The sequence below is a fragment of the Anas acuta genome, chromosome 5 (genome assembly GCF_963932015.1).
Source record: "Anas acuta chromosome 5, bAnaAcu1.1, whole genome shotgun sequence".
Lineage (NCBI taxonomy): Eukaryota > Metazoa > Chordata > Aves > Anseriformes > Anatidae > Anas > Anas acuta.
In genome coordinates, this window is record NC_088983.1 from 46,564,584 (window position 1) to 46,576,879 (window position 12,296).

At 39.2% G+C, this 12,296-nt stretch overlaps 1 protein-coding gene across 2 annotated transcripts in view; it reads right to left on the reverse strand.

Annotated features, from left to right (window-relative positions):
- Positions 1-12,296, reverse strand: part of CHID1 (chitinase domain containing 1) — a 99,262-nt gene that overhangs the window by 2,866 nt on the left and 84,100 nt on the right. For both annotated transcript variants that reach the window (XM_068684531.1, XM_068684530.1), the window contains exon 11: positions 2,420-2,500. In XM_068684531.1, coding sequence (XP_068540632.1) covers positions 2,420-2,500 — 81 coding nt within the window. The remainder of the gene's footprint in view (positions 1-2,419; positions 2,501-12,296) is intronic.

Sequence of the window (12,296 nt, forward strand, 5' to 3'; positions counted from 1 at the left end):
AGTATGCAATCTTTCCACTCTCCTGCCGGTCTCAGTTACAGGAATATTTGGCAGTACATCAAACAAAATACGTATTTACTTCACACAAGTGGTGTTTAAGGAGGACAACAGTTAAAAGAGGTGGAAAGGCTAATAGCAAAAAAACCAGAGGCTACAAGATGTCCAGAAGATGCAAACTGAAAAGGACATCTCAAGCCAGAGATGGCTTGATACAGGCTCTAAGTAAATACCTTGCGATGCCTTACCGCAGCTGCGTGCAACAATATTGTAGAACTGACAGATAGTAACAGGCAGTTCTGCCTACTAAATACTTATCGAAAAAAAAAAGATGAAGACACTTGACTGTCAGATGCAAACTGTGAAAAATTTCTTCAAATAACCAACCACTTTTTATGTTAAACTAAATGATACCAGTATAAAATATATAGGCAGGGCAAGCTACAGTGAGCACAGATACCAAGGCTGCATTTTAACCACTAGAAATGAGAAGGATGAGTTACAGGTGGTCTCACAGCATCACTTCACCAGTTAGGCTAGGAGGGAAAGCAGAGTGCTTGGACAGACCAAGCGGACATTGCTGGTCAAATCTTTCAACTCAAGCAAATGCATACCTACCTGTACAGTGCACAGGGACAGACACCCAGAGATGACAGATTTCTGTGATTATTTGTAATAGTTTCTGCTTCTTACATGAAAACCATTAGCTGTGGTTTGCTTAAAGATTCACAATTTGATTTCTTAGCAACTGCAGACATGCAAGATTTCCAGGTGAGATGCTTTACTAGTGAAGCATATTTCAGGCCTACCTGCTATTCCCATCCAACATAACTGCTCCTTTGCAAAGCAAGGTGGTGCCTGAAAAAGTGTTCCCTTAAATAACCCCCTGCATTTGGCTGAACCACTGCAGACACAGTGAGCCACACAGCTGCCTGCCAAGCACTGCACACCAACTGAAATTCAGAGTGATTTTCTTACCCAGCACATTTTACGCATCAAAAATTGTTCTTGAAAGGCCACAAACAAGAATCTCCAAAGACTGGCTTTCAAAGGCAAATGATGTAGTACTACTGACAAGCTTTCTCTTTCCTACATGTTCAGTTTGGAAGATGTTTAGGAAATGTGTTTCCAAAATGAATCCCAAACTCACGCCATTCAAACAGAGCCCTCAGATTTACTGCTTTGAGAGCAAGTTTTCATCCAGTGGTTATTGTGTCTCCAACTGGATTTTGCATTAAGATCAGTAAGACAAAGCTTTTGATTTATTTCTCTTTGGTTAACACAAAACACCTTGTAACTGTTTGACACAGACAAAGTAACCATGCAACAGGATACCAAAGAATTAAAAATGAAAGGACACAGATTCCAGTCCTGCTATACAGACACATAAAATAAATTGAAACATTGCTGACCTACAAGTAATTTATTTTTTTTTTCTGATAAGAAATACATGTAAGCTGAGAAGCTTACAACGCAGGCGAAAATTGCAGGTTGAGAGAATCCTTGAAAATTAATTACAATACCTAGGTAGGGCAGGGCTTTTGTTTTTGTTCTTTTTTTTTTTTTCTCCCTCAAGTTCAAAAATATCCAAAGCAAAAAGGTATTTATTAAAAAGCAATGTAGTTACATTATTGTTTTTTTTTTCTTAAAACACCCCAAAATGTATTTCACCCTTAATTTCAGTGCTTCTTCTCAGCAGTCTTCAAAGCAGTAAGATTTTGTTTGTATAATATTACTGTATTTTTGTATGTTTGTATATAACATATAGCAAATTATTGAGGCTTAATAAGATTTTGCTGTTTGTTTAACTCTGTTTTAAATGGATTTTTAATAGCAGCAGGAAACCTCTTGGCATTTCCTGATGAAAAAGAGAGGACAAAGAAAGTTATTAACCTTTCCCTTCATGCTCTTGGGAGAACATTCCCATACTTTTAACAATTTCTAATGTTCACCTGATAGTCTCATTACCCTACTCCACGGTGCATTTTACTTAGTGCAATTGCTTAACCAATCTAGTCACTAGGACTTCTAAAACCAGGCTCCCATTCCACAGATTTTTCTCAGAACTATATTTGGTTGAGTTACTGGTAATCACCCAATTAACTCACAATACTAATCTCAGATGCTCAGAGTAAATGACACTCAGCAGATAACTTTGATGGATAGCTTCTAAAGATATGACTCATCAGACTTCTCTTCTGAAGATTGTGTTAGCTTGGGTTATTTCATTAATCCTTCCCTGATTTAATTCTCTTGCCTGAAGCACTCTTATGCTGCAGTTCAGTGTTGACATACAGATCACAAACAACAGAATTTCCATTTGCTGAATTCAGTTGCATACTATAGTTAACTGGTAATACATTGTGTACTGGGCCATGCCTAATAATATTTGCAGAACAGTAAGCAAATAACTGTAACTCACTTTTTGTATTTGAAGTAGTGTTCAGCAATTTGTTCATCCCAGACAATTTTTGGTTTGTGCTCCTTCAAGGTTTCAATGTACCTACAAATTAAAAACATAGATATGGAATTAACTCTTCTAAAAAGCAGTTACTAAATTAAATAGCAGGCAATTCTAAAAAGCAGCTTTACCACGCTTAGATGCTGAACACTGTATCAAAATGTTCTTGCTTACAAATAATTTTCTCAGTCAATTTTCCATTTTGCCATGTTTGCATTTATAAGCTTTTTTATTTAAGCAGTGAATGAATTAACATTCATCAGATAAGAAGATGAAGACTATTCTTCAATATTTTTATAGTCTAATTCTTATATATGAAAGCATAGGAACTGAAGTCATTCCTAGGTTGTACCTAATTAGGTAGCATGAGGCTAATCAATGCACTTAATTATAAGCCACTATTATGTGATCAGAAAGGCTATCCAATAAAAGGGGCTTAGTTAATGTTCTAAGAATAAAATAAAAAACTATAAAGCTTGTTTAAAAGAAAAAGTTACTCTTAAGCAACCTTTAGCAAAATTTTCTTTACCGCTATCTTCTTGGCATTATTTTCTTTCATGGACATTTTGAATGGGGAATAATCTACCTCATATCTACTTGGCACAAAGTGGAAACTGAAAATTACTTGTATGCAAAAACTGTGTAGGCAACTACTGCAGAATAGTTAGTATGTTGTAAGCTGATGTTCTTTGTTCCCAGCATCATCTCAGCACAGAGACAGTGTCTCCTTGTGTCTGCATCTTCGACTGCACAATGGAAACAATGCTGCTTGCTGCCTCATGGAACTACACCAGAAGATGGCAAGCTACTAACGAGAGACCACAGCAGCATCACAGCCTCTAGCACGTTCTTCCATCTCTTCTGCAGCATTGCAACCTGCAGCTTTGGCCAGCAAGAAGGCTGAATTAACTCTGCTGACAACTTTCTTGACTACACATTAGGGGATTTATCTAGCCACAGTCACTGGTTTCTTTTTTTTCCCCTTGGGGATTATATCAGCAATTTAAATCTGAACTCCTGTTAGCAGTTGTCCATCTGTATGATGATTATATAAAACAATCAAAAGCAAACATGGTGGTCATAAGGTAGCATTAAAGATCATTTTTTCCATTAATAATATTTCTATAAAACCTAGTAAAACTATACCTTTCAGAATGTGTCTCATTTTTGTGATTACATCTATGATTGTGACAGGATTTGCAAGGAGAAATTTCCCTTTAAATCTTGTTTGAAATTTCTCCCTCCTAAGATGACTATAAATTATTTCCATCAGACACTACCCTGATCCCATCAATGCTGAAATTCCATTTCACTATACAGTTAGAGAGAGAAAGAATTTGTATTTCTCATTTTGAAAAAGATTCATTTTCCCCTTCCTTACTAATCTAAATTACTACTTGCAGAATTGCAGGGAATATTTTCCTTCTTATGCTGTGGTTTGCTCATGCATGTATTGGCAAATTGTCGCCTACTGCTAGAAGGATTAGAAAAGATTTTCATTTCATATTTAGGCCAACCCAAGCATGCTATTTAAGTATCTACATAAGCAAACAAATGGTATCAGCTATTACACTATTTCTCAATACACACATGCCCAGAAACAATATACCTTTCCAAATAGTGCAAGTTAAACCTTGGAACCTTCACATATCCCTTTGTAAGAAATACAGAATTGTAAGTTGTCCCACTAGACAAATATGAAAACAGATCTACTTTTCTACATTTAAAATTTAAGGATAGCTTTTAACATCTTGCCCCATTCCAGTACAGTGACTTCAGTAACGGCAGGAGCTAACCTTTGTGCAGAATCGAAAATGAGATGTTACAGTCCAGAGTTATCAGCCAAGGAACCCTGGCACACAGTTTTCTTCCTCAACACATTCCCTCACTTTGGAAGTTCTCACTTCTGTTGCTAAAAATCCCAACACGATTAAAGAATGCTCAACATACATATGAACGAGCTTGAAAATTAGAAATGTAACTTGCAGCAATTATTACAGCCTATTATATGTAAGGTATGCTGTTATTTTAAAGTTGTTCAGGCATGCACCTCATTTAATGAGAACCCATCCTGACCATGCACAGAGAATTTATTTTCCTTTCTCCTGCCTCTGGGCATTTATCAACATTGTATGTAAGAGCAAAAGTGAATTAATTCATCTTCAAATCACATCCATGGGGATGATACTAGCTCCAAGCTTGACTTTTGGAAAAAATCAATATTAAGCCCAAAACTGTAACTATCATCCAATAATTTTGGGGGTCTGACTTTAAATGCATTAACTTTTTTTTTTTTTTTAAACTGTCTTTGTTAAGGACAACAAAAATTCAAAGTACAATGTTCAAAACAGGGAGCTCCCATTTACTTTGATTGCAACTGCGCACAGACATCTTCCAGATGTGCCATATCTCATCATCTCGGACCTATCCTATCACAAGCATTGTAAGAAGGGTTACTGTGTAAAACTGCAGCACACATATTACTGCACACTTGCTTGAATCACAGTAATGCTAATCAAACGTTCTTAACATGTTATGTCCTAGCTGAGGTGGTATTTGACTCAACAAACATTTGACATATAGTTATTTCTTAAAAAAAATACTGGATTTAAAAGAGCAATTTTCCATCATGAACCAGACAAGCATGGGATATTGGCATGACTGGGACAGAAGAGATCTAGTTTCATTTCCACGTTCTGAAAGAGGGAAAGGGATGGGCAGGGAGCTGATCACAAACAGCCTTCCTCTTTCTCTCCACCTCTCACCTCACTCCTCTCCTTTCTCGTATTCACTGCCTTTTTCCTCTCTTCTCTTTCTAATCTCTCCCTTTTTGTACTGCCACTTTCATATCCCTTCAGACTAATTTATTTTCTTCCTTGTCCGTCCGCCCTTAACTTAATAGACTTCTTTTACCAAGCTGCTTCAGCAGCTAGGGTACGATAAACACAGAAAACCTCAGCTGCCTTGCACTAGCCATTTCCCAGGAAGCTGTGACCAAAGACAAAGGAAGTCATGCTCAATTTCTCTGCTCCTGGCCTGAAGCACGGATGAAACACCTGGAGTGATGATGCTTTTAATGAAGCTCCAGTGCAGAATTTCATTGGATTCATCTCTGTTGAGCCTCATTTCCCCTCCGGCCACCTTCATATTTAGTGTAAAGCCCTCTAGATGAACCCTGCCAGCTCTGGGTCTATAGTCCATTTCCCCCTTTGAGGTGGGACCCATTGGCAGCCATCAGGGCAGGTACTGAGGAAACCTCCCCATGATCAAAAAAAAACCACATAAATTCCTACAACGGCACCAGCCTCTCATCCATGTATTGATCAGCCAGGCCTTCCAGGTGCACTCAGTATCCCTCCCCATCCCTGAAGAGACAGAGGAAAACACCACCTGTGCACTCACTCCATCCACTAAGTGCCCCAACCCCCTGAAGTCCTTTTTGATAGCCTTCAGGCTTCTCTCAGCACTTTTATTGCTGCCAGCCTGAATTATCACTAAGGGATAATAATTAGAGGGGCAAACAAGGCCGGGAAGGTTCCTGGTAATATCCCTGACCTGGGCCCCCAGGAGGCAGCGGACTTCCCTATGGGTAGGGTCTGGCCCTCATAGGGGCCCTCTGTTCCCCTCAGAATCACCTACGACCAGTATCTTTCTTTCCTTCTTGGTGGAGGCAGTCTCAAGGCGTGCAGTTGACCTCCTTGCCGTAGACAGCCTCCTGTATGGACTTTCCCCCACACCCCCACCACGCTGTCCCCCGAGCTCCCGGGCCTCAAACCTGCTGTGTGAGGGCAGCTGGGGAGGCAAGGCGGGTAGGGAGGGGGCTCCCCTGCGACGCCGAGCAGGGACCTGTTTCTGTTCCTCTCCATCTCTCAGGTGCCCTCCCTCTGTCCGACAGTGCCAGGGCTGGGGGTCCCCCGCTCTTTGGGGTGTGTCACCCCGGCGCCTTTCTCTCAGGCACAGCAGGGAGTGACTCCGCAGGCCTACCTCCTGCTCACACTCTGTAGCCCTTAATCTCCTCACCTCCTCCTTGAGCTCTGCCACCAGGCTGCTCAGCTCCTCCACCCGCCCGCACCTCACGCAGGCGGCAGGCGGCATCGCTGTCACCCTCCGACAGCAGTGACAGGCTCAGGCACCCCTGCAGCCGGAGCCCTGAACAGCCGCGTGTTGGGGCAGGCACTCGGCATGGGTGGCCACAGTCCTTTTGGCGAGCACTGGCCGCCTGGTGGTGGCCATGGCTGGGTTTGCTGCCTGGGAGGCAGCCAGTAGGTGTCTTACTACAAGTGCAAAAGAAAACACAAACGTTACAGCCTTTCTATGCATATAGGTTTACATGTTCATGGCGCCTCTTATTCTCATTTAACGTCGCAGAAGTTTTATAAAGAAAAGCCCTGAGGGCTTACTCAGTAGTGAAGCTGGCAAATTACCCTAGGGAACCACAAGTACAGCTGAAAGTACCCTAATGCTATCTTTTCTCAGTATAACCCAAATGGTTCTCCTTTATAAAAAGGAAAACAAAATTATATATCGATCAGAGAATAGAAGTAATCACGTATGAGGCAGAAAAGGTGCAAATGTTTATGTATTTAAGGTTTTGACTCAAACTGGCAGATACAAGAGGAACATATGAAAATCTCCTTAAAGAAAACAAGACCTTTATTTGTAACCTAATAAATATTTCCCAGACAACACAGACATACCAGATTGAGGCAGAAGGTTTGCGTATCTGTTTGGATACCTTTGATAACATGCTGCTGTTCAGCAGTCCCGTTTTATTTTGCAATGATACAGATTTAATATTTTTGTTCTTATCCTCTGTTTGAAATGCTTAGGTGAGGCTACAAAACATGAACTTTTTTTCATTGCCAGTTGTTTATGGTAACAGCTAGTTACTAAGTCACTGTTTGTTACATGCATTCACCTTGGGTATTTTCTATCAGAAATCTTTGTTGGGTTGACCACAGACAAAATCTCAACTTCCTAGCTGAAGCATCAGACAGTATTTCCCTTTGTATTTGTTCAGTTAGCTGTGGATTTTCTTTCCAATTTATCCAACCTAACACATGACAGATGTGTTAGGGGTTTATAGTATTTACAGAGGTTTGGTTGTAGCAGCTGTTGCTACCTTGCAAGAATGAGTTCCTTGCCTTTAAAAGTCTGTTACGTTGTCTGGACATCTATTTCTGCTCTAGCCGAAGGGCACCTTCCCATCAGGCAGAAGTTAATGGTAGAAGAGTTTACTATGCTAGAACAACAAGCAGGATTCAGGCAACCTTACAGAAACACAATTCCACAAGAGAACAGAATGTAATAAGGCATACAGTTACAGACTAGCTCACAGAACATCTCTATTTAATCATGTTTTCAGAAGTTTAGTTTGACTATTAGCTAGAGGATCTATATGTTTGTTTTATGAACTCAGTACATGGCTCAAGTCTTCACTAAATCAGATCTTCATTTAGTCTTGACTGCCTTAGCACACATTTTTTAAAATGTGACTATTTAACAGAAGTGCGATGTTGTCTCTGGTATTCATCGTGGAATTATCACCAAGTAGGCATGCGACCGGACGAACAAAGAGTGACACAATTCTCTCTCAAATTCGGAAACAGGTCACCTCGAGGTTAACACAATTCTGCTTCTAACTTATTTCTGTTACGAACTACACCAGACAGACCTCTCATTATGCGCTCACTTCTAAGCAAACATCTCCCTCCTCACAGTTTTAAGTTGAAATTAAGAGGAAAAAAAAGAGAAAAAAATGGCAGATGTATAAAACAGTCAGATGTGAATCATTTAATAATTTAAAAGTTGATCTGAAGTAGATCCTCCCCTCTCTCACACTTCCTCTTTCATAATTAAAAATGTTTTCATTAGCTATCATAACTGTCTCTGCTGTACATCAGGGACAACGTGAAAAGCCTGCTTTAAAGCAGATTGTCAGACTACATTTTGCAGATGTAAGACGCACCACACTGCAAAAGCAAACTGATTTTCTTCCAAACTCAGCCCATCCACCATCAGCAACGCATACCAACAAACCACAGATAATATTAAACCTAAAAAAAAACAAAAAAAAAACCCTTTTCCTAAATGTGATTGAAAACTTGTATTACTTGTGAAAAGACAATTTCAATAAAATGTGTAGCACTGATGTGTCAACAGCTGTACTTATTACAATATCGTATGTCAAATCACACAACCTGCACTTAGTTATTAAAATACTATATTAATTTTCTATTTGCTTTTATAATCAATGTAATGTTTCAACTATTCATTATGATACTAGGAAAAGGCAGGAGGGGGAGATACCATTTTTACTAAAGTCTAGTTACAAAAGTATTACAATAAACACATATGAAAGAGAATATTCAGCAAAAACACTTTGTCAGCAAAGTATGTGACCTTCTTGTAGGATGTCAACTTTTAAGAAAAGAACTTCCCTCATTCTGAAAAATGAGAAAATCATGGTTTTCCCACTTTTTAATTTTTAATTTATTTTGTTTTAAATCACTTGCCTCATTAGGCTCTCTGTACATATATTTGTATATAAATACATTTGGGGTTTCTTTATTATTTATTATTATTATTACTTTTCTCTCTGGACAGGATTTGTAATCTGGATCTTTTGTGACATATGGAAAAAAAAAAAAAGGACAGTGTAGAGATCTGTATTAAACTGAAATCTGCCTAGGTGTTCCCACTACATGGAAAACTGCACTGGAAAAATAACCCTCTTTTCAGGACAAGCCTCAAACTACAAATGCTGTTTCAGAATGTTTATACCTGAAGATGACAGAATTCACTTTGAGCACAATGAAAGCATTGCTTACTCCAACCACACTAATGCATTCTCCACCATAATCCAGGATGAGAATCATCTCAACACCAAAGATTTGAGCACATGAACTTCCATTAGAGATAAGGAAGAGTAAATAGAAGACTAATTAAATTATATTGAATAATAAATAAATAATCGTGCTGTCAAAAATACACATAACGCTTAAATTACGTAACAAGCATCTACATTGAAGAAAAGAAGCTGAGTCACAGCAATGTTATTCTTACAGAATTTTGTAATATGTCTAAGTGCTTCCAGGCTTCCAAGACAATGGCACATCTAAAGGAGAATTGAAAATATGTATTGTTGAGAAGCCAATAGGTGATTTTTTTTTCTGAACCACTACACTGACGTTAATGCAGCTTAATGTCCATCCTTTGTAGATGAAACATGGGTCCTAATAAATTCTTGTTAGATGATGTATCATAACAGTAGAGGAATTAGTCCTTGCTAGACTGGACAACATAAATATAGAAGCTCTACTCCACCTCATCCAATAATCTGGCTTACTACAGTCTTAGACATGACACCATCTCTCTGGTTAAAAACTACTTCTCAATATAATAAAAATTAATGCTTGTTTATCCCTGGAGGCGTGTTTCAAGAATCAGCAGGTTAATCATAAAAAGAATTTTTTGAAGACAAAAACTACTAGTTTAAAGGCACATATTTTGAAATGCTTAAGTAACCCTGAAGTGAGGTTGAAGCATTTTCAGATACAGTACTCTAAATACAACGCTGTGCCCCGTTCCTCCAAGAACTGGTATTATACACAGTGCACGTGAAAAAGTGAGGCTGTCAATTCCTGGATGTGAAACTGAATAAAATTCAGACACACTAATACATCTACTGTTCATCTTCAGCTGTAAATAAGAAAAAGTAACACTATGCTAGTTCTGCTGTATGGCAATTCGTTTGTTTGTTCATTTGTTTTAATAAATAAATACAAAATTAAAAGCTTTCCAGATTAGCCTCTTGCTTAGAACATGCAAATCTGCTATATTAATACAGTGCTACACAGATCGCTACAAAAACTCTTTATACTGGGTTTGGAGTCTGGTCCATGGCAGATTACAATAATTTTAATTCAGTGTATAGGAGATGTATTTTGATCAACTCCAGCTATGACTGGATGAAGGTTGAGCTACAGGCAGTTGATATCCCAAATTCTTCCATGCCTGATTTAAAATTGCAGATAGAACAAAATTACATTTCTTTTCCATCCTCACCTAAAAGGTCAGATCTTTCAAATGCCAGAGAACATCCTGACTAACTCTTCCAGTTGCTTCTTGCATTTCTCCTCAACCACACCTGAATTAAAACCACTCCAGTACAAACTCAAGGTGACCAGCACCATCACCCAAAAGACTTAACAACCACAAAAGAAAGAGGGAGCATCCTTCCCTCACCCTGTGTCAGGTAAGGAGCAGTGAAGTTGTTCCAAGCCCCCATCCCAGCCCTGCCTAACCTGGAGCTGGGGTTCTGTGGTTGCCAGGAGGCCTGAGCCAGGTAGGTGTTCTTTGCTTGGTAGCAAAGAAGAATGAAAGAGAATGTGCGCTGGGTGCAAGCAACAGAAGGCACAAAGGGTGGGAGAAGAATGCTGTGACTGCAGGTAAAGACCTGATAGCAGCGCTGCTACCGGATGACATTCTCTGGTCAGGCAGAGTGTAAAACTCACAGGCTGCAGGATTCTGGGTATATAAAACTGATCCAGGTCAGCAATGGCCTTAGGAGAGAAATGTTGTCTCTGTTTTCTCTCCAGAAATAGTGTAGGCCAAACAAAAGCAGTGTTATTTGCAAGGAAACAGAACTTCAGGTGATGAACAAACCTAGGGGAGCACAGCATGAAATCCTATCCACTATTGGATTTCTTCTACTTCACAATATGCTGGCAATGAGATGCTCCACTTCGAGGAGCCTCAGAAGAAGAGTGTTTAGATTCCTTAACTGTCAGTCATGCCAGGCCTGGCATTTCCACCACCAGTATCTCTGCCTGTTCCACCCTGGCCTTACTACTAGCGGGTTTTCAGTAAAACATGACCAGTGAAGGCAAAGTTGATAGAAAATGCTAAAGCATGGACATGATCTAGCTGTTTAACAGCTCTCTCCCTTCAAAGCAGTGGGAAAGTTCATATCCTTCAAATCCCTTGAAGGCAGCCCCTGCTTCAATGGCCCAGCACTCTGTATTTAGGGTGTGCTTCATTCTTGTGCTATAGGAAAGGCAGCTCTAGAGGCAAGAAGTCAGCATTCCCCACTGCCCTTTGCACCTTTGCTAATCCCGAGCCTGCTGAATGCATCAAATCAAATGCTCCTGAGAACACTTTTAACTTCTGCCCAACAAACAATTTCATGACAGCATTTCCCTCATCAGGGACAGAGTTCTCAGAGCCCTAAGACTGTAATTTTGAATGATGCTATCACAAACAATGCCCACTATTTACTTGGATCCATTTTTGTTTATATGTGAAAAGTGCATAGTAAATACTTTCAAAATGCAAGAATAATTATGAACTTTAAGTAAAAAAAAAAGAAAGAATTCAACTCAGTAAGATCAATTGAGACAAATTATCTAAAAGAAGAATCAAAGAACTGATAAAGCTTTGATTACCTTAGTGTGCTGCTTTAGTTTGATAATATATTTTACCCATGGTCTCTTAAAACTAATGCATTCAAAAGCTATTTAAAGGTACATTCCTAAGTGGAAGCATAATGCAATATTCTCTGACTTCTACAGGTAGCAAGGACCAAAATCCAACAAGTTTTGCTCTTACTTCTGAGGTTTAACCGCCACATTCTCATTGCTGATAAATCTAGTTAAAATAGGACTACAAGGTTATTACATACATAGTTTTTGAAACTAATTTGCTGGAATGTCAATTACATTTTGGTATTTCAACCTAGCTCTCACAAAACTGAAGAATGTTTCTAAAGCTATTCCATGTCTTTTAAACATCACCTGTCACGCTTCAACTCCAACCTTGCAAGTTGAAGAGAGCTGAA